The sequence below is a fragment of the Hyaena hyaena genome, unplaced genomic scaffold, assembly GCF_003009895.1.
Source record: "Hyaena hyaena isolate Hyena2069 unplaced genomic scaffold, ASM300989v1 scaffold_54, whole genome shotgun sequence".
Taxonomy (NCBI): domain Eukaryota; kingdom Metazoa; phylum Chordata; class Mammalia; order Carnivora; family Hyaenidae; genus Hyaena; species Hyaena hyaena.
In genome coordinates, this window is record NW_024080685.1 from 147,997 (window position 1) to 172,336 (window position 24,340).

A 24,340-nucleotide genomic window follows, 5' to 3' on the forward strand; every position below is an offset into this window, starting at 1 on the left:
CTAAAACCCCTTGTCATTCTCCAACAAGCCTATTTCTGTTTTTCACTTTAAATACCTGAATTCTGGAAAGAGAATCCTCTGGTCTTTCAAATTAGGATTCTGAGTCATCCTTGTTTACTCTCTCTCCACCCCTGATATATTCTGCATCAAATAACTCTGTCAGTTTTACTTAAATATCACTCCAATTTTGCTCTTTCTCTCCATCTCACTATTACCACCTAGCTTAGGTTATAACTGGTTTTAATATAGAATATTCCCACTAAATTACAGAACTCAAACAAATGATAGCTCTGAGCTGCTAAGGTAACAAAGCAAGACGTGTGGCCAGGCAATTATGGGGATTACCCACAAAATACAGCAAAATATTCATTTACAGGGGCCCTAATGCTGAAACTCTATTGGGTCAGAAGTGCCTTATTTATGATAAAAACTTTTCCTGATGACCTATCAGAAAAACTTGACACCAGGCCCCTTAAATGCATTTCTAAGTACATCTTATGTATTTTCATCTCCTTCTTATAACTTATTGAAAAAAGACCTCATGTGTCTCCTAAAATAACCACATGAATTGATCCTGACAAAGCATTATGTTATATGATACTATAGTTTTCATTTATAAATACATTGTTAAAAAAATTCCTAATGTTTATTTCACTTTTTGTGAGAGACAGAGACAGAGCATGAGCAGGGGAAGGGCAGAGAGAGAGGGAGACACAAAGTCAGAAGCAGGCTCCAGACTCTGAGCTGTCAGCATAGAGCCCAACGCGGGGAATGAACTCACGAACCGTGAGATCATGATCTGAGCCGAAGTTGGACACTCAACTGACTGAGCCACCCAGGCGCCCTTCAATATACTTTTTAAACCTACAATCTGTTCAGTTTTACATTTTAGAATGATGGAATAAAGTATAAAAATATATTTTTAATTTCACTTGGAAAGTATGTAGTCCATGAAAAAGCTTGGCTCTCAGTCCTGTGACAAAGAAGTTAAAAGCAGAATTTTAAAGTTATAGTATAGTACTTAAAGTTCTGAATCTGAATCTCTTTTTACCCTAGGAAGACATTTCCATTTCTAGAATATATGTTTACAATTTAAGATTCTCAAAAGGAAGTAAATTGATATCATCAGCAATTCAGTTCAATCAGAACTTCACAAAGAAAATAAAAGTTACATGGTAAGGTTTATCAGGGAATATTCTATGTTCTATTTTGTGTCAAGTTTTAAGGTTATTGAGAATTAACAAAGGAACTCCTCTCCCTTTGACCCATGATTGCTGAATATCTTTCCAAAATGTATTTTGTGGCCTATTTCAACTATAAAGTAATCTTCTATTCAAAATTGAAAAACTAAAAAAGGTTTTCAGTGTCTGCATTCTTTAGACACCTCATTATAAAATCTGTGTTAAGTTGATGTTGATGCTACTAGAATTGATATTTTAAATGATTTTCTAAACTAATGCCCCAATTTCCTTAATCTCATCTAATTCTTTTAAATTTATATGCCCTAATGACTAAATTATTTTTCCTAATCTAGTATCTAGAAATACAATAGGTATTAAACATCATTATTTCTTATAATTTTATTAATTCAATAAAAAGATCTTCTTTCCTTCTCTGTAAATAATACAGTACTGGTACTGAAAAGTACCAGTATGGATACCTTCAGGCACTGAAATGAATCATCTATTGCTTGGTGAAACCATCGGTATGACAGAGGAGCAACTGAGAAGAAAGTCATAGTGACTTATCTGGTTTCTAGTCCTCTAATACAATTCTAGAACATGTGGGCTATGCTTTTCTAAAAGATATTTAACTACTACTTCACAAAAGATATTAGATATTACTAACAATTAAGCTCTAGAAAAAGTACTGTATTCTCCTACCTACCCTTTGATATAACCAGTCTTCTGATTTAGAATGACATTTTTAAAACATGAAAATAAAAATGGTAACTAATAGCAACATATTCCCAACATGAAGGCAAGCAATGCCTAAAGGTTCAACTTTAATTAAAACTCCTAACATATATATCTTTGTCTAAAATTATTACTATTAATAATTAATAGCAATAACAACAGCTACCATTGATTAAGGTAGCTTATTGTTGAGGGCTACATTCAACAATTTGCAAATACTATTACTAATACTATAATTGTGCAATGTATTTTAATGCTTTATTCTCAGATAAACTGAGGCTCAAAAAGGTTAAATACTAATCTAAGGTAACAGAACAACTTGACGTTTTAGAGCTACTACTCACATTTGTCTAAATGCACAGTATACTCTCTTCTGACTACATCATGGTGACCCTATAGAAGATGCACACATTTCACACTATTAATTCAGTGCTGTTACTTCAAGTCAGGTATTTCTCAAAAATTCTTCAGGCTGTGTTAATTTAAAATTTTTTTTAAGTTTATTTAGTTATTTTGAGAGGAGAAAGCAAGCATAAGCTGGGGAAGGGCAGAGAGAGATAGAAGAAAGAGAATGCCAAGCACGGAGCCCAAACCAGGGCTCAATCTCACTAACCATGAGATCATAATCTAAGCTGAAATCAGGAGTCAGACACTTAACCACCTGAGCCACCGAGTGCTCCAAATTTTAAATTTAAACTGTGCTATTCTACCAGCACAGCATATTAATGGTAACTGGTGGTATCTGAAAGTCAAACTAACTAGGTAACAAGTCTCAAAAGGCAAGATATCATTAATCCAGAATCTAGATTATTAAATTAAGTTTATTTATATCCCTGACATTTCCCTAGAGGAAATTTCTATTATCTCTAATTCAGATTGTTGGCCTGGCAAAAGTAAATACAGACTTTTTGAAATTTGGTTAAAAAAACATAGGTTCTTAAATTTCCTTTCTCTTACAGAAAGGAAACTTTTATATTCAACTTATAAAAACATCTTTTTAATAACAAATTGCTTTCAGATTTCATAAAAACAAACAAGACTGGAAAAGCTTCACATGTCATAATTTCATTGTCGTTAGTGGTCCACCCTACTTTGAAATAAAATTTGACAAAATCATTCAACTGATTCTCTCTTCCATATTGTAAAATGTTTTGCAAAATAGACCTTAAAGTCAAATAGCATTTTTCTTTTCTTTTTTTTTTTGTTGTTTAAATTGGTTTTAATGTTTATTTATTTTTGAGAGAGAGAGAGAGAGTAAGCACAAGATGGGGAGCAGCAGAGAGTGAGGGAGACACAGAATCAGGCTCTAGGCTCTGAGCTGTCAGCACAGAGACTGACATGAGGCTCGAACTCATGAACTGTGAGATCATGATCTGAGCCAAAGTCAGACACTTAAAAGTTTGAAAATAATATTAATAACATAATTGAGATACTTCTGGAAGGCTAAAATATTTCCAAGTTTTCATAGAAGCTAGAGAAAAGATCACTTTAATGTGAAACTGTAAAAGAAATCATAAATAACAGATTGGGGACACAATACTGACTTGAATAAAATAATACCAGTAACATATATTCCGCTACATGTTTAAAAAAAGGTGGGCCATATTTCATGATTTATAAACTTCTCTTGCTACCTCCAGATTATGCAAGAGCACATGACAATCACATTCTCTTAATGGATTGGAAGAGTTGTTTTCACCATACCTTAAAATTACAAATAATTATTAAGCCTCATCAAAGATGCCTACCTCCATAGTAGCAGTCATGTGACATGTTTACAGGAGCTCGTTCTACTGCTGATCTCTTGTAGACAACATGAATCCTTCCTTTTTCTTCTTCCATCTGCTTACCTCTTTCCAAAGGCTCAATGAAATACTCATCATTATCACTTTTTATCATTCCAGCCTAGAGAAAGCATAAAATGTGTTAATTTTGAAAAGAAGTATCTGTCATCGTTAGCTTACAAATACCTTTTTAGATGGCAATAATATAATTTGTGAAAACGAATGCTTTTTCTTTCTACTTTTGGCTAAAACTTTAAAATGGTTAAGTAATTCATAGAAGGCAGAAATTCATATATGGTAGGAATAAAATAAGTCATATAAGGTATAAAAAAGAACTTTAGGGTAAGAAAAGAAAATTACACAACATATAAATTGCATCAGACTGCAGAAAAAGTGCATTTATATATTCTACTAGTATTTTATGTGTAAAAGAAATCTTATAGGGGTAATAAATTCAAGAAATATTTCTTATATCCCATAATAATCTGCTGTACATGCATGTTTAGTATTTTCTGTAACTCATTTACATTGTCCTTCTATATCGTTATGGTATAAGAATGAGTTCCATAGTGCATTCAATAAATAAACATATTTATTTATTAAAGAGGCTACTTTAAGTAGCCTCTTTAAGCTCCAGTAGAAACCCTGCATTTCTAATATTTATTAACTTGAAGAACTAACTCCTATCTGTCCTATCTTAATCTAACTTGATGATTTTATTCATACTTTTTCCTCAAGTTTCATCCTTCCATACTCAAAGGTTATCCTTGTATTCATTGCCTTCTACCTCTCTAATATTTAGTCTTTTTTCTGACTGTTTCATCTTTTATTTAGGAAAAACCAGGACTATATTCAGTACTAGAGCTGAACAGAAATGATGGTTTTGTCTGAAACTGGTTCGTTAGGTGTCAAGTCCACATTATAGTCAAACAGTTACAGCTTATATTTCCACTTTAAGGGTCATATATTAATAGGTAGTATTAATTTAAATTTCAGTACATTTGAAAACCAAGTTGAACAAATAACGTGTTAGTGTGGGAACTATAATTATTTTGGAAATACACATTGGATCTAGAAGTCATATGTTTTATCGGAGGCCTGTAGCTTATTCTATATTTTCAAATATGGGATCACTGGCTCTCATAGAACATAGGCTGGGCCTGAGGGATTCTCATCCCCTCTAGCTGTTGATCTAATGGTTCCACCACTCTCTGTTGAGCAACACAGAAACAAAAGGTAGCTACATGCTACCAAATAGCATTTGTTTTCAGCAAATGTGCCTGTGACTGTAGCCTTTCTATTGCGTTCAACTCTATTCCCTAGTTTCCATTCTGACTTCTTCTACCTGGTTCACTCTGTCCCCTCCTTCTCCTGTATAAGCCCTACAGGGAAATCTTAGAAGCTAAGGTGTCCCCACATGCACATCTACACCCACCCTCCTGCTGGTCACAAACAGCCCTTGAACTTATGTGACCATGTCTCACAAGAAAACATCACCACACCTCCTTCACCATGCTTAGTCTTTAGCCCCTTGAAAAACTTCTAGCCTTCACTAAAAAGAACACTGAGCTAATGGGTATTCAATAGTAATGCTGGTCTTCCAGACACAACTCCCATATCTAGAGTTGTTTTCTCATCTGGTCAATTATTCTTCCGCTACTCCTGTACTGTGAAATGCAGTTTTTTACAAGAGGCCTGATTAGATTTTTACCCTACTGTCAATGGATCCCCTCTCCAAATATAATTTCCAACATTTTTCTCATGATTTTCCATTGTCATTTTAATCTACTTAGCATTGGTGCCCTATTCTTATATCTCTTTTTACCAGTAATTTCAACTTCACTCTTTTTGCCCTTCTCAGTCATGTATGTTTTAATAATGTTCATAAAACATATCCCAACTAAGCACAAACACAGTATATATATAATGCATTAACCTGCAGTGCCACATCCAAGGCTTAAATGTCCAGTCACATCACTAATGCCACCCATTGGTGGTAGGCAGCAGTAATTGGCTTTATCTCGAAAACACTGGTCTATTGATACACATTTAAGTTTACAAATTGAGGTTTATCAGCATAAGGCTTCAGTATTCATCCTTGTTCTAGTTCTAGTCTTTTCTTTACCCCAAATCCATCTAGTCACCATATTCTATAAAGTTTTTGACTCTTTTATCCCATCCTTCTATTTCCACCATCACTTTCTTAGTTACAGACCTCATCATTGTTCATTTGGATTACAGAAACTGCCTCCTATCTTGAGACTTTCCATAAATCATAATGATTCTCCCAGATGAGCGCCTGACTGTGGATGGAAACAGTGGTCACTGAAGCAACTCTGAGCAATGGGCAACAGCTAGTGGGGACACTTGGAAGTGATGGGGAGGCAGCGAGGATTAGCTCATATGCCTTTAAAAAACATTTCTACATACCTCCTACTGCAAACATTCAAATCCCAGGCCCCACGATATTACTTTCCCCACTAAGCCAGATTCCATTTCCTGGCTTTCTTTTTGCAGTTGGCTGTGAACCATGTTACTGTATCCTACCCAGGAAAGTCAGTGGTAGTGGTGAATACCAAGAATAGGGCTAGTGCATAAAAACCTCCCATGCGGGCTTCCTTATGCTGTTTCCCTTATAACTGGGCACACACAGGTAACACAAAAAATTTGATATAGCTCAACTCCTCCCTTATAAGGCAATGAAAATTTAAGCCAGGTTGAGGTGATACCAATGACAAGGCGATGCTGGGTCAATGCTGGAGGTCACAGAGACCTCCAAAAACTCTATGGACAAAAATTCAGAAAGCCTATCCTATTATTCCTTAACTTAAGCAAAGTTTAATGAAAAAAGAAGTTTATCTAAAGCACTATACTAGACACCATAGTAAATAAAAAAGCTTTTCAAATATATGGTCTGCTTGCTCTCTAGTTTAGGGCTAGCTAGTCAAATAATAAAATATATATTCCTAAAGGTATTCAGTGAGGTAGATTATGGTAAGTCCAAAAAGGAAGTGATATGCACTTGAGAGCCAAGTGAAGTGAGGTTCCCCCCACCACAAGCTTACTATACACAGCAAATTGTCAGTTGGAGCTGTTGATTCTATACCCCAAATTATCTAAAATCTATTTCAACTAAAATCTCTCCAGTCCTCATGGGGACTTCACTTAAGCCACTGCTATTGTTCACACTGTCTCACATTCTCAAACAGCACAGCAGCCAAAATTGCTCTTTCACACTATCATAGTATTTTAGACAAACTAGAGTGTGATAACGAATGGACAGAATGTGTAATGGCTCAACACATGAGGAGCTTCGCTCTTGTTCACATAAAAGCTCAGGGCAGTTCTAGGTCGGCTGAGAGGGGATTCTATTCCATACAGCTAAGCAGATGTCCAGGGTGACCGCGGCTCTACCATTTCAACATGCACTCTCAAGTTTGCCCATTCAGAGGGGACACAGCTTGAGGAGCCCACATGGGAGATTTTTATGAGTTAGTCTTAGTGAGGGGCTATTCACCACTATTTACCACGTAGCTATTCACCACTATTACTCACTTCTAAGTATAGGATAGAGTCACTGCAAAGAGTAACTGCAAAGCCCACTGCAAGCGGAACCCGGAAATGGAATCTGGCTGTGTGCCCAGGGAGAAAAAGACAAATGGATTTTAATGAACAGATGGCAATCTCAGCTTCAAATAAGATCCTGTCACGCCTTTTCTTAAAACATTTCAATTGCTTCCCATTGCACTTAAAACCACACTCCTTACTATGGCCTTCAAGGCCTGCATCATCTGGCCCTGCCATCAACCCCAGGCAGCGCCACTCCCACCAGACTTACTATGCTCCAGCCTTCGGGGCCTTTGTTCAGTTTCATTTTTCCTGTGATATTCCTAAACTCTTTTCAGCCGCAAATGTTTGAAATGTTTTCCGTTCTACTTAGAAGGCTCCTCTCCCACCACATCACACTTCCCTTAGCTGGCTAATTTTCATTCTCCGGGTCTCAGCTTAAATGTTATCTCCTTAGAAATGACTTTCTGACTTCCTTATCCCTTCCTACATTAGGTACCCCCATCTAAATTAGAGCCCAGCTCAGCCCAGTGTTCTGACCCAGAGTGGTGTGTTCTTTTCTCTCAGAGTCTTTAACACAAATTCCAGGTTGTTTTACCTAAATGTTAAATTTATTATCCTCTGTCTCCCCCACAGCACTCAGCTCCTGAGGCACACTCTCTTCTTTCGCCTTGGTCTCCGTAAGCAAGCACCAGCACAACTGCTAGCACAAAATATGTTTTCAACACATTTTTTACTGAAAGACTATAGGAATGAATGGTATAGGTGAAAGGATAACAACTGTCGAGACTTGAGGTGATCTTTGAAAGGTGCAAGGACTGCCTGCCATGCCAGTGGGGTGAGAGAAGGCACTAGAAGTGAGGCAGGTCAGGCTCATGCAAGGTTCTGAAGTGCAAAAGCCCCACACATACGTGAGGACAGTGAGTAACCCACTCATTGGGAGTAGAGTCTGTGTGGGGCAGTTCTGGGAAATGATGCAATGGAGGACTGTGTCCCCTCGAGTCTGAGCTTTAATGTGTAGAACAGAGACCTACCACAACACCAAGTTGATCAGCAGATGAGAAGAAAGTGGCCTGGGAAGACTGATCTGAACACTACCTGCCAGAGGCAAGAAAAGCTAGAAAGCAAGCAACATGGGGCTAAGTAAAAGCTGAGGTGGCAGAAGAGGCAATGGAAGGAGAAAAGGGGAAAGAAGGGGGATAAAGGAGTGAAAAATACTTACAGAAGAAAATAAATACTTGCTGCCTTTTAAAACCTAAGTCCCTCTGCTTTCACAGACTCCCTTTATGAGGGCCACCAGGCTTTCCCTGCTCTTGGCATCACCACCTCCTGGACCTCTGTCCTTACTCACGCTTCCTTACTCACTTCCTGGCTCCACTCCAACCACAACGGGCTCTCTGCTGATCCTCTCCCCCCCCCCTCCCCGCCCAAGGCATAGCCTAAATGATTGTCCCCCTTTCAGAACATGAGCTTCACCAAGCATGGACTTTGTCCCATTCACTACTGACTCCCTGGGCCCAGAACAGTGCCTGGGCCAAAGTAGGCGCCTAATATTTGAGGGAGAGTGGGAGAAGAAATTAATGTAAGAAATGGGCAAGTGAAAATAAAACATCTTAGAAAGACCTTAAAAGGGAATGGCAAGAGATGGGAGGAAAACAGAGTACCGTGTCCTGGGTATCTAAATAAGAGAGAGTGCTATCAAAAGTTGAGTGTCTGACTTTGGCTCAGGTCATGATCTCATGGTCCGTGAGTTTGAGCCCCGCATCGGACTCTGTGCTGACAGCTAAGCCTGGAGCCTGCTTTGGATTCTGTGTTTCCTTCCCTCTCTGCCCCTCCCCCTTTCATATTCTCTCTCTCTCCCTCCCTCTCTCTCTTTCTCTTCCTCTCAAAAATAAATAAATGCTACCCTCCCCTGCTCACGCTGTCTCTCTCTCTCTCCTAGAAATAAATAAAACATTAAAAAAAAAAAAAAGTAAAAAATAAATAAATGCTAAAAAATATTTTTTTAAAATACTGAATTAGAGTAGCAGGAACTGAAAAGATATTACAAAGAGTTATGGAAGACGAAGTGGTCAAACCACATATATTTCAGATCCTAGTCGGTGCCATTACGGGTAGATTTTTCTGCTGCTCTTCTCATCATACTATATCGATTTCTCTTACTTTCTTTCACCAAATCCAAATATAAGGTGACTATTCAAAAAGTACTCATGTTTTTAACTTTTTTTTTGCTTTTCTGCTTTTTTTTTTTTTTTTTTTGAGAGAGGGAGAGAGAATCCACACGCATGTGCCAGCTGGGGAGGTACAGAGGGAGAGAGAGAGAATCCCAAGCAGGTGCCACACTGGAGCCCATGTAGGGCTCTATTTCATGACTGTGAGATCAGGACTTGAGCCAAAACCAGGAGTCATGCAGTCAATGAACATCGTTGGAAGCTCAAAGACCGTGCACTGTCATGTCCCAATATTAAATAATACACTCCTGATCTCAGACCCTTAGTTTTATTTCACAATAGAATGCAATAGAGTGACTTGAAGAAATAAAACCCAATATATAAAATAAAGTCTCAGACCATGGCATTCTAAGTGCTGGTGTTATGTATCCTGCTGCCAGGTACTTACAGCTTTTAAATTATAACAGGAATTTTTAGAAATGTCACAATAAGATGACATATGGTCCTAGAAGATTCTGTTAAACAGATGCAATCATTTCTAATCCATCTTTAATGTTATTGAAATGATGTATGATATCAAGATAATATTTTGTAAATTTCCCTTTATGACACATAGCCCTCCACATATACCATTCTCTAATCCCATGTAACAATCCAGGAAATATTTATTGTATTTCTCAAACTATTTTCCAAATTTTAACACAGATTAATTTTTAAAATATTTATTATGTTTAGTACAGCATCAAGCACATTATATTAAACACATTTTATTGTTTTTAATTAAGTCTTCACACAGGCCCTTTGACAGCATTTTGGAGGGGATATTTATAAAACAATGATCTATGCTAAAAATCCAGCTGCATAATTCCCTTCTCATCTGGTCAACTCTTCCAGCCACATCACTCAACAGACACTGCCAAGAATCCAGAATTAAGCCAAACAGCCTCTGAGCATGGAAATAGCTATCACAAAGGCCACACTCCTTACTCACTAGGAGGGGTCCTCACAGCCATATTTGACACCCAGTTCTAATAAACCAGGTTAGATGGTTTCCTAATTCTCATCAGATTGCAAATGGCAAACAAGAATCAGGGGCGTGGGGTGCAGGGACTTTCAGATGACATAATGTCTATGAATGCCCTTTGTAAACTATAAAGCCCTATAAAAATGTAAAACTCAAGTCTCTATATGTCAATAATAATAAACATCAGTCACTAAGAAAAGACTAAATTGCGTTAACTTGGTTTAAAATAAAAATCAGTATAAAAAATATTTTAAAGCGTTCCATCAGGAATTACTAAGGTTTTCTTGAAAATTGTGCCAGATAATCTAAAAAACTTATGCTAGGGAATTTTTAATTGTGACACCTAAATACTGCTTTACTGCAGTGATTCTTGAATCTATTATGGAAGGAGAGTAGAGTTTGGTAGATTCGGGGGGAAATGCCAGGAAATACGTGCCAAATACTGTATTATCGAAGCTGAAGCCAACCTAGTATCCATTATTTTGTGCTAAATTGGTTGCCATCTTATACAAGCTAGGTCATAGCATAGACAAGCAATAATAAGTTTCAAATGTTTATTAAGTTTTTTGTTTTTTGCTTTTTTAATGTCTATTAAGTTTTAAACTAGTTTAAACTTAGCTTATGTTTAACTGTCTAGAAGAGGCATTGAGAAAATGTTATATTAACATTGCATGTGTATGTATGTGAGAAAGAATAAGTGTAAATGATGTTCAAAAAAAACCATCATTATACCTTAGTGGTACAACAACTCCATCTTAACTCACTTAGTTTCCCTGAAAACACATTTTGAGACTCACTACTTCACTCTTTTGGTTCCTCCAATATTTATTCTATTAGTGTACCCATAGACACATTGCCTGGTTTCATTCTATTATCAGAATGGACAGATGTTATCACATGAAAATTATTTCTAAATCCTGAATTTCAAGGGGGTATCTCCATGATTCCCCAAAATTCTACAGAGAAGTCTTGAGGAAAACAAAATAGCTAAGAAAGGCAAAAAACAGTGAGTAAAACTAATTCAAGGCCGTATTTGGTAACCAAAGACAGCATTTCTTGCTTACATTAAAGAAATTGAATTATTTGGGATGCATTTGGAGAGAGTTTATGAAAATTAAGAAGTAGGTAAAATATTCCCCAAGTCATGCCATTGATTTCCATGGAGTCCTCTCCTCTTCTGAAACTAGAAGCAATTTTTACTTTTTGGAGTGCAGCATTTTGTCTGTATTTCTACAGTACTTATCACTGTCAATCTTTTATTATAATTATTTATGTTAACTGTGCAAGTGCCTGGAATTAAGAGATGCTGAGTAAGGTGTCAGCTGAATCAAAATATTTATAAATCTGATTAAATCCCGGATTTATATTTGGGTTTGGCTGGCATTTCATTCAACAATGATCCTCCTGGATGACTTCTAAATCTCAACAGCATCTAACATAATCCCCTGCAAATTGCTAAGACTGTGTATATTTGGAGAATCTCCTCTATGAAGGAAGGGAGTAGGCTCTCCAGTCAGGCAGGTATAATGATCGGAGCCTTACATTAAAAAGAAATTATTACACTGCCTTGACTAAATTAATTAACATTGATTCAATTAACTACTAAAGCAAATGGATCTAATCTTAACAAACACTAGATATAATCATTCAGTTCTTCAACTAGAAACATAACCTCCAACCCTCTGTTGCCTGATTCTTAACAAAATCTAGGCTGTAAGAAATAAAATTCTGGGAAGATTTTTCTCAAGACTAAAGGCTTTTCTGGGGCGCCTGGGTGGCTTAGTCAGTTAAGCGTCCGACTTTCGCTTAGGTCATGATCTCGCAGTTCGTGGGTTCGAGCCCCGCGTCGGGCTCTGTGCTGACTGCCAGCTCAGAGCCTGGAGCCTGTTTCAGTCTGTGAATCCCTCTCTCTCTGACCCTCCCCTGCTCACGCTGTCTCTCTCTCTCTCTCTCTCTCTCTCCTAGAAATAAAAAAAAAAAAAATTAAAAAAAAAAAGACTAAAGGCTTTTCTATACTCAGTTTAATTCCTCTTATTTGTTCTAATTTCCATTACCAGCTCCTGCCTCAGTTATGCCAGGGCACTGTTATTTGGGCCCCTAATAAAACTATTTTCATTCAACTATGTAAAGTGTTAAAACATCAACCTACTATGAAGGAGATTATACCAAAAAGCCCTAAGAAGTTCATTAATGTAATAATTGTATATTTGTTGTTGAGGACCCCTGTCAGTATCATATATTGTTTACTATGCTATGTGAGAATCTAGAAAAAAAAATCTTTCAGGTTTTAGTGATAGGAACAGTTTTACTTCTGAGAAACTGACTCATTTTTATTTCATTAACATTGTATATTATAGAACTAATCAACAATGGTTAGCATTATCCAATATGTCACAAATATGCTGATTCAGAGGTGCAACAGTCATGATAAGTTTGGCGCTAAATATTCATAAAAGTAAAATATCCAGAAATGTTAAGGCACAGAAAACATAGTTGATTTTTTTTCTTTTGTGAAAGAAAACTGGAAAACTAAAACCATGCAACACACGTAAGTACCTTTTGCAATTTAAAAGTCAACATGGTGATTAAACAACATAAAGAGAAAGTGGGTGCCCGGTGGCTCACCCACAGCTCTTGTGCTGGCACAGTTACAGAGGGGAAGGGTGGGGCACGAAAGGGAAAAAGGAGAGGGATGTGAAGGACTGAATTTCAAGATGGGTGGGAGGAAAGCTTCCCTGATCCTCACTTTCAGAAAGTCTTAAAACTCTCTAGTAAAATGGTTTGACATTTATAGACTCTGTGGCATATAAAATACTGTATTCGTTTAAAGAAAAGCTTCACTCCTTTTCATAAAGAGAATAAATCACCCCCTAGTGTATCTGATTTGTTTTTTCGTGTTTTCATATTACGGCATTTTATCTACTAATTTTCCTGGGTCGTGGTGAGGTTTCCAAGGATATACAAGAAAAATGCTAAAAAAAAAAAAAAAAAAAAAAATGGGTGACTGAAGCCCTGATAAAATCAAAGACTGCAAACATTCATTTTATTAACATGGGCAATTCAGGAAACCGACCTTTCTGATCAAATGCTTGGGATTTCCTTTATGATCTTGCCATTAACACACTAATATACCCAACCATTAGGCTTAAAGATAAGATGACCCTACCTCATCTTGCAGTAAAGGAGGAGCCTAGTGTGGCTGACAAGATTTGGGTTCTGGCCAAAGTTTTGCCACTAACTAGTGTGACTTTTGAAAAGCCATTTAAGCTCTTTAGGGCTCAGTTTCATTACCTGAAAACTTATGAGTCTTCCCAGATAATCTTTAAAATGATTTCCAATTAAATGATCTTCCAATGTTAGAGCTACCAGAAAGATGGGAATTTGAAAGGCTGTTCCCTGCCAACATCCCAAGATCCACTATTCCCATGATAAATAACTTAAAATATGATTAGAAGACTAATGTAAAGTAGGTCGCAAACTTCAGTGTGCCAAAGAAATTAGGTCCCAACCTCAGAGACTTTCCATGTTCCAACCCAGAGAGTCTGATTCAAAAGGACTGGGATGGAGATCAGAAATCTGCAATTTTAAAAAGCACTTCAGATCCTGCAAATAGTAGTAGTCTGGAAATTATAGTTTGAGAAAAACTGCTTAAAAAATAATGTGCCAATCAAAATGAATTTCTGGATATTTATTCCCTTATGCTAAAACAAATTTTAAGAAGATGACTATTTAAAGGAAACATGAGTAAATGGAATCCGTGAAATGTACGCTGTTATAATTAAAATACATAACAGTCATCTACTAAAGATACAATAAAATATATATACACTTCTCAGGTTTTTAAGTTTGCAGCAAAAGTCAGGGTGTCTAAAATTAACAGTTAAAAGAAACAAATAAAAGGTACATTCTTTCATTTAGTAGAAAATAAATATCTACTAATTATTGTCACAAGAGAGAAAAAGCTTTGTAAATTCAACAATTAAAAAATAGTCCAAAGGGAATGTAAAATCCAAAAGAATCTAACTTTTTGATATTAGCAATTATTCAAAATAGAATTATAATACATACCAAAATACATAATCATTCCAAACCTTCTGGAGCCACAGAGATTAATTATTAAAGCTAGGATTGTACATATTATGTTTTGAGGACACATATTTAAGATGTATTTACTATTTTTGAAAAAAAAAGCTAGGTTACAATTAACATTAATATTGTTAAAATTAGTAACAACAGGTATTATTTAGAGTATAGAAATTCTGCTTGTAAACTGGAGTTCAATCCAAATCAGTTCAACTATTTCTTCAGTACTTGCTACCTTTCTGCCATTGGGTGAATACTGGCAAGACCACATCATGGTCAATGCCTTCTACAGAAGTGTTTCTTAAACTTTAAAATGTAAATGAATCACCAGGAAATCTTGCCAAGGCAGTTCTGCTTCAGTGCCCTCAGAGTCTACATTTATAATAAAGTCCCAGGTGACGTTGATGCTTCTGGCCCCTGTATAGTACTCTGAGTAACAAGGTCTTGGGGCATTTCAATCTCATCGAGTTAAACAGAAGAAATCTCATGAATTAGATATAGGTCAATGTGTAAGATTTTATTTCCCAAAGATGGCCTACAACACAATCTTCCATCCCACAATGCTTTTGTTAGTATGACCTTGACACTTCCTATCAAGAGGTAGAGTTAAACTGCCCTCCCCTTGAATCCAGGCCAGTTTTTATGACTCACTAGTAATTAAAATGATGGGGTAGAGACGTCATTGCATGATTTCTAAGCCTAGCCAGGGAGAAGCCTTGCAGCTTCTGCCTCAGTCCCACGGAACACTCTCTCCCCACATGTTCCCTCTCAGATCCAGCTGCCTCACTGAGAAGTCCAAGCCATATGAAGAGGCCATGTTGCAGGCACTCTGGTAACAGTCTAAGCCTGCAAATCACTCAGTCTAGTCACCAGACATGTGAATGAAAACCAGCTCCGTCACATCCCAATGCTCAGCCACTCAACTCACTCCTGTCTTTTGAGCACTCCCAGATGAAGACCCAGAATTCTGGAGTGAAGATAAATCATCCACACTGGCCCCCTCTGAATTCCTGACACACAAAATCCATGAACATAATAAAATAGCTGTTATTTGACACCGTAAATTTGAGTGGTTTGGTACGCAGCGATGGAAAGCTAAAAGAAGAGAGTTAAGATAGAAGAGGAACACCCAGTGAATAAATGCAAATACTTGTTCTTTACAGAGTATTTTTGAATGTTCACACAAGGTTGTGCAGCAAAGAGAGGGAAGGTTGGGTGATAGAGACAAAACTTGCAAAGCTGTTAAAAGAGCACAAAGGAAAAGTCTGGCTGGAAGAGAAGGTGAGTCCTGAGATGAGGTAAGAGGTTATTAATGGGAACTGAGAATAGCAAAGGAAGTTGGAAGGCATCAGTAGCAAATAAATAGTAACCACTTAGATAGAAACCCAAGAAGATACACAGGAATTTAGAAATAGAACATGAACTATTAACACTTTAGGATGGTTTCTAGTTTATTAAATGAAAACTCTTTCATCAGACTAACTAGAATACCCATAAAGCAAAACATAAATCAATCTAAAGAGAACAAAGGAAAAGTTGTAAGGAGAGAAACAGAAGTGACACAAACAGATCACCTACTGGGAATAAATAAGACCAGAAAGAGAGAATTATGGTACAATGGCTATAGTGGCTCATGGAATCCTGTGATACTTCCTCTGAACAACAATTTTTGTGTCTTTAGGGAACTGGGAATACAGTGAGGAATATGACAAAATCACCACCCCATAAAGCTTAAAATACTAGTTAAAACAATAAATAAGTAAGTAAATGATGTGTTTTAATATAGTGAAAAGTACTGTGAAAAAAATAAAGCCGGGTAAAGGAATAGTGCTATTCAAATGGAGGGGAATGGGAAAGATCTAGAAGATGTGTATATACTGAATATAACCAAAAGAGAACCTATGAAGAGCAAGTAGTAATGGCAGAAAAAAGCCAATAGTTATTATGGATAAAGTAACCAAAAGATGAGAAGAAAGCCCACAATAGCTTTTTAACCAATCAAAACCCAATCCACTTTTTGTCCTGGTCAAAAAGTCAGGAGTCATTCTTGATCCTTTTATAGCAGAGGCTTCTAGTACTCACAAGTACCTGTGTTGTGCTCATCTTTCTAGGCACATAGGAGAACTGTATTGCCCAGCCTTCTCTGCAATTTGGTATGTCCACACACTAGCCAATGGAATGTGGGTGAAAATGACACATGCCACTTCTTAGACTGGCCTTTAATATCCTCCCCCAGCATCCTCCATGTCAGGTGAGGGAAGAAGAGAAAGTTAGGAATTTGTCTCTGTTTTCCTTCCCTGCCACACCATAGATCTGACAGTGGTACCCCTCGGGTACCCTTTACCATGGCCCCAAGTTTAATACCGTTTCCCCGCCTTACTCCTTGTGGCCTTGGGACAGTAATAACACCCAGGTCTGGATAGGTTCTAGGTGCCTCATCATCTCAAATTGGTTTCCTTATCCCTGTCTGTACCTCCTTAAAGAGTCCCTTTATGAAACTCTTCTCACTCAAACCTCCTACAGCATGACACTGCTCCCTACCAGGGCCCTGATCCATACTCTACTTCATAAAAATTTAAACGAAGAATATCACACTTAGGTATTAAAGAGAACTAGTAAAAATGATAGAACTTTAAAACAGAGAGTGATCTTGGAAATCACCTTGAGTCCTTCCACCTTATTTCATATCGATGGTACCAACAACCAGTAATGGAATTTCTCTTCTACATTTTCTATATAATCATCATATTTAGCTTTACGCCAAGAGAAAATAAATGCCAAAATTTCATATTTTTCAGGATATTTACTTATGGTATTTGTAGTATTTTTAGGGGAAAAAATAACGAGATCCAATTCTTAAAATTAACACTCAGAAACTAGTTCTCCGTTGGAACAGCAGTCACCTCAGCTGGAATGAAGGAACATATATTTCTCAGTTCTCATTCTTTCAATGAAACCTGATTCTGTTTATAGAGCTGCCAAATGGCTGAAACAGCCCAAAACAGTTTACAGTATTGAAATATACTGGCTTTTTTCCCTGATGATCTTCTTATGATGGAAAAAACAAGCTTTAACCACAGCTGACCCTGATCATTAATGTCAGCTCCTGATCAAAAGCCACACCCTGCCTGCAAGTCACATTAAAATGCTAAAGCATTTCTCCAGCTAGTTCAGTAGCAGATTGCCACTATCAAGCTCTGTGGGTAGACTTTTTCTTGTTCTCTCCTTCACTCTAAATTTACACTTGTTCCTCAGCACTCACCTCATCTTGAGTTTCTTCTAATGTTCTTGCTCAGAGATGCGACATTAGTTAATATGTGCCATTTCCAGAAAAGGAGAATGCTTATCTGTCCAAAAAGTTATACCTAGCTTTAGACTAAGCCTTAACCTGGGCACATTAAATATGAAACTAAAGTGTTTGTTGTTTTGAATAGCTACACTTGTTGATCATTTAATGTGTGTCAGACGCAGAGTCCAGGGTTTCACACATTTTATTTCATCCTCCTGAATCTTTCTTTGCACGCCAGTGCTGTATGAAAAATGTGACACCACACCAACATGGTATCATTCTATAACAAATTTATTGAAGTTATGTGCTGTCATTAAAATATGTCTCTTAATGTCACAATTTTTGCTAAATAATATGCTTGTGTATAAATGATTTTGCAAGCATTTATAGTTGTTATTTCTTACAAAATCTCTGAAGAACAAGAGATGTGCTTTCCATTATGTATGCCAGCCTATTAATGCTTTTTGTTCTTTTTAAATTGTAAATGTAAATCACAGAGATGTGAGTTGGGATTAGAAAAAGAGGCGGGAGATGGGCATGGAGGAGGGCACTTGTGGGGATGAGCACTGGGTGTTATATGGAAGCCAACTTGACAATAAACTATCTGTAAAAAAAAAAAAGGAAAAAAAAGAAAAAATATTGTTTTCAACAACAAAGCATGGTTTTTATAGAATGGCTGGTCTCTCTAGCTTCCCATTACTATTGTGTACATCAATCAACTAGACTATTAAGGAAGGTGAAATCCTAGTATAAGAGTAGCTGGCCATACTAACTATCAAATACAGATGGCACGCCTCTGCCTTCAAACCTGAGCACATCCTGATCTTTAGCCATTTAAAAGTAAAGAGACTTGGGGCACCTGGGTGGCTCAGCTGGTTAAGCGTCCAACTTCAGCTTCAGTCATTATCTCACAGTTTGTGAGTTGAAGCCCCTTGTCAGGCTCTGTGCTGTCAGCTCGGAGCCTGGAGCCTGCTTTGGATTCTGTGTCTCCCTCTCTCTCTATCCCACCCCTACTCATTCTCTGTCTCTGTCTCTGTCTCTCTGTCTCTTTCTCCCTCTCTCTCTAATAAACAGTAAAAAAAAAAAAAAAAAAAAGAGTAAAGAGACTGTGGTCTGCACCCTGAGACTGATATGCTACCAAAGGAAAAAAAAAAAAAAAAAAAAGAAAGAAATGGAGCCTCACATCCATCTGCAGGGATGGAGTACCCCAAGAGAAGTTAGGCACCTACATGTTTGAGGTCCACATATATGCACATATGTAACAGTGATAACAATGTCAATTTAAACTTATATAGCCCATTCCTCTTATTTGCTCACTCAATCTTTAAAACCTCCTTGTGCTATTTAAATACTAAAACTGAAGTTAAATGACATGCCCAAATTCACATAATGAGTGGCACAGCTAGGGCTTTAACTCCTATCTTTCAACTCCTAGCCTGATGTTCTTTTTACCCTTACAGAGTAAAAGAAGATCTCAGATCCATAAGAAATGCAAATCCTGGATCTCCACTGTAGACCAACTAAATCATACACTCTGAGGTTGGGTCCCATGGTATGACAGAATTCTAAGGTGGCCCCCATTAATTTCTTTATGACTGGCAAAGATTTAAAAGAAGTTCCAAAGTTATGGATAAACAAATATTCTTAAACATTAGTATTGGAATTGTGAATTATTACAGCCTTTGAAGGGGATAGTTTGATGATATGGATCAAAATTCCCAAAAATGCATATATTCTTTGACTTAACATTTCCACTTGTGGGAATTTAAATTTACATGTACCAAGTGGAACAGTAAAGATTCAATATTTCAATTATGGCACAGCCACATTAAAATTTTCTTCATATATTTGTACTGCCATGGAAAGATGCTGAAATCTAATGTTTAGGAAATAGCAAAACACCATCAAGAGTTTGCTCTACTTTATTTTACTTTTTAAAAATTTTGTGTACATATGGATATAAAAATCCCTTAAAAGACATACGGTCTATTCTCATTATTCATGGTAGTTTCATTTTATAAAGAACAAATGAACACTGAACTAGCAAATGCTGAACTATTGCTCCTAGGGGAAATACAGGGTTCAATTCCTGAAAGCTTCTGGTCACAAGTTTTCATCAAGCAATCAATATGTAACTCTGCTTCCAATGTTTCTATTTAAGGATAACTTATTTAAATATATTGCTATTCAATAACATGGAGCTCACAGCCAAAAGCATTATAATTCATGCCTAAACAAAGCTTAATGAATATATTTTCTCCATAAGGCACATCAAAGCCTTCTTGAGCTTAAGAATATCAGACAGCACTTTAGCACTACACTTGGGGACCATTTCAAACAGTAAAATCACCAATAAGAAAAAAAACACAAAACTGCAAAAAATGTGGCACTAAGTAAACCACAAAAAGGATACTTGTTACAGTAAGAGAGCTGAAACAAGAAGGCAGAGAGTTACCTTGTTTGACCTCAGCTAGGAACATGCACATTTGGGCAACTCAGAATTTCTGCTGCTCTGTGCATGTCCATGAATGATGACAAAAACACCCAAGTGTGCTACAAGTAAATATTAGCAGGTAAGCAAATTTACAAATATGCAACATATTAATAATGAGGACTGACTATACATCAACATGTCAACTGAAGTTACATTTATGTGCTGTATTTTCTGAATTTTTCAATATTATGTATAAAAAAAAGATAAACTTCTTTCCCTTTGAAAGAATAAAGAGAAATACATTTCATTGTTCAGAAAGAGCAAACTACCTTCTGCTTGAACTGTGTATATTTATATTAACTCTGTTAAAATTATATGTTAACTTCTGAAACTTCTAATTGTCAGTTCTTTTAAAACAGTACATGGCATTAGGAGGTGTGGCATGATTGTCCAATGAATGGATGCATTTCCTCAAATGTCGAGTTTGCCCAGGCTGTTCACATTATGAGACATTCTTCAATAAGGCAATGATTAAAAGTAGAGCTAAAAGTTTTGACACGGGTATTTTGCAAGACTCCTTTACCTAGAAATGACCACTAATCACTAATCTCATAAGGGAAGTTATCTTTGGGAAAGAAAATTAGTTGCTTTAATAAGAATCATCATGGAAACAGTGCACCACTAGAACTATCTGACATCAGGGGCACCTGGGTGACTCAAGACAGTTAAGTATCTGACTTCAGTTCAGGTCATGAATTCAAGCCCTGTGTTGGGCTCTGTGCTGACAGCTCAGAGCCTGGAGCCTGCCTCGGATTCTGTGTTCTCTCTGTCGCTCTCTGTCTCTCTCTCAAAAATAAACAAAACATTTTTTAAAAATTAAAAAAAAAAACTATCTGGCATCAAAGATCTGTCAAACAACTTCCTAAAATATTCTCAAAGTAACTGGATATTTATAAAACTCTGCACCAATTTATGGAAACAGAGCATCAGATTGCTAGACTTTTGCCCATGAATCTGTATGCGCCTTAGTTTATAGCAAGGATTTTATGGCCATGATCTGAATCCAATTTCTATCACTACTTACCATTCTCAAGTAAGTGTTTAGGTTGAGAAACTGACACAGAATGTATTCCTCAAGGTTGTGTGGTCAACGTTATTTATCAGTTCCAAAGCTCACTGCCAGGTCTCAGTAATGGCCTACCAGGAACCAGTCATCCAGGGGATCATGCCCACGGAAGCAGTATGAGAATGAGCTCTCCTAGAGCCACGTGGCTTTGATCTTTTTCTAACACTCAGTACTAATAATACTACAAGGATTCCTTCTGGTCTGACACTGTTTCGTAAAGTCATGTGGCATATTTATATTCATTAATATTAACAATAAGCAATACACTAACAGCAGCTAATGGCACAAGATAGGCAATTTGGAGAAAACAAAGTCATTATTACGATTTATATGATTCTTTCTATTAAACAGGATGGGTGTTTAGTGTGATGGAACTCTTGCATCTTTTGAGTTCTCACAAATGTTTTGGGGTTTTGTGCCTTTTGAGTTTTAGCTATTGTGATTTAGAGCGAGGTTCAGCCAGAGTAAACTGACAGCACCTTACTTTACATGTATGAAAATCAGGGCACAGGGTAACAGGAGTAAGCCAAGGAATCATGCTGCCATAAACCAAGCCTGCTGATACGCTCAGTGCATAATACTTTTCATAAATAAAAGTTCTTTTAAGTAGAAAAATTTGAGAGCAACGTTTCTCAAACTTTATGTCTTAGGACCCTTTTACACTCTTTAAAATCACTGAGGCTCCCCAAAGAGACTGTGTTTGCATAGCTTATCTTTCTTGGTATTTATTTTGTTAAAATTTTTAAAAATTATGAAAATATTTATAATTCATTTAAAAATAAAAATAATGAGTCCATTATATGGCAAAATAACATATTTTATGAAAAATAACCATGATTTTCAAAACAAAGACAATTTAGTGCAAAAGTGGCATTGTTTTACATTTTTGCAAATCGTTTTGTGTGACTTAGTAGAAGACAGCTGGTTTCTCCCACCTGCTCCTGAATTTAATCTGTTGTAATATCTATCACACCTCTGGCAGCCTCTAGAATCTCAACTGTTCATGTGAGTGAGAATGACAGTGAAAGATATCTTAGTATTATTATGGAAATAATCTGAACTCACAGAATCCCTGAAAAGGTCTAAAGGACATAGAGTAACCGACCTGCCAAGTTTGACAGGATTATCCTAGTTTTATTTTATTTATTCTTTTGCTTTTGGTTCAAATTCCAGTTATTTAACATACAGTGCAATAATAATTTCAGGTGTACAGTACAATGATTCAACACTTCCATACATCACCCGGTGCTCAGCACAAGTGTGCTCCTTAATCGCTATTACCTACTCCCACCCCACTCCCCTCTGGTAACCATCAGGTTGATCTCTATAGTTAAGTCTGTTTCTTTGAGGTTTGCCTCTCTCTGTTTTGTTTTCCATATGCTCATTTGTTTTGTTTCTTAAATTCCACATATGAATGAAATCATATGTATTCGTCCTTCTCTCACTCACTTATTTCACTTAGCACAGTACTCTACTTAGTTTTAACATGGACAATCCCATGTCCTGGGGAAAACCTTCTTCTGGGGCAAACCAGGAACACTGGCCACCTTCTCTGCAGTATACTATAAGAACAGCACTGCTAAAACAAATTCAAAGATTGACTTGCTTATGATCACCATATGCACTGACAACTGCTATGCATTCAAACACACAAGGTTACATAACTCCTGGGTACACAACTCTTCACTGTGAGTTTTATACAGTGCATAATAAAAATGTACTAATATGAAATCGGTAGAATCCTCTAAGTAGCAAATACTTAAACATACACAAAGTAAAATCTTGATATGTATATTAAGAAAAGTCAAAATTAAGCTATATTTAATTTTTCTGTGGTTTGGGTCCTTGGGAATGAACCAATGTAATTTAGTAAGTGGTAACTTAAAAATATGTTTTTAGAAGTAGTACATGCCATTTTATTAAGTATTTATTCACAAAATGCAATCCGAATTTTTACTATCATAGTACCTAATTACCGTGGACAACAACAACAAAATATTTAGCTCCCTGAGAATTAGTTCATTTTTTAAAGAAATAGTTCATTTTTTAAAATGCTTTCCTGAATAAAGTATATTAACTTTGCTTTATGACATTCAAGTGCCAAGCCACATGCTTTCCCTCCATCACTTTTAGATCCTTTTAAATGAAATTGTGTATGAGTAAGTCTTTAGTCAAATAATGCAGTCATCTGTTTCCATCATTTTTTCCTTTTTTTTTAGATGAAGTATTTCTTAAATACTATGTATGTAACAACTAACAGTACCAGTATGATCTTTTAACAATTCCTAAGATCCTCTTTTTAAAAACATGAATGACTAAGTCATATTATTTAGATTAAAATGTTATAAGAAATCACCATCGTAACCAGTGATTTTTCCTTCATGTGAGATATTTTACATTATTGAATTGGCAGCAGACATTCATTTTAAGCTCAAGACATTTTTCTTGCCATCTTTCTCACAAAATTAAATGTGTACCTACAGTTGCTATGTTACTGGTATAAGCCTTACCTTGGCATAGGAATTTTGTTTAAATAAATCATTTTCTGAAAAGGTGTTTGCTGAAACTTTAAAATGTATTTCCAAAAGCAATAATCCCCTAAAAGAAAAAATGTGGCTCCTTTCTTCAATTTTATTTTTTGAGGCATTTTTTTTCACTCTTCAATTGTCTATAAGTTCATTAAGAAGGATATTTATGATTTTTTAAATAAAGGAATGTGTCTTATAATGCCAGTGTAAATTTTCAGAAGATATACAGAACATTATTTAATAGCTTTTCTATTTCAAAGTTTAAAAAAGCAAAATATTGTATAGTGAAATACCACTAATATTTCAAACTTCACAGTTTTGATAAGGGTCACTTGTAATTGCCTGAGAGAATAATAATTATATAATACAAGCAATGTAACAAAACATCAAATAGGCACTGGTAAGCAGCATAGTATTT

At 36.4% G+C, this 24,340-nt stretch overlaps 1 protein-coding gene across 4 annotated transcripts in view; it reads right to left on the bottom strand.

Moving 5' to 3' along the window:
- Positions 1 to 24,340, bottom strand: part of ADAMTS3 (ADAM metallopeptidase with thrombospondin type 1 motif 3) — a 257,247-nt gene that overhangs the window by 135,316 nt on the left and 97,591 nt on the right. For all 4 annotated transcript variants that reach the window (XM_039230954.1, XM_039230952.1, XM_039230951.1 and 1 more), the window contains one exon: positions 3,665 to 3,821. In XM_039230954.1, the coding sequence (XP_039086885.1) occupies positions 3,665 to 3,821 (157 nt within the window). The remainder of the gene's footprint in view (positions 1 to 3,664; positions 3,822 to 24,340) is intronic.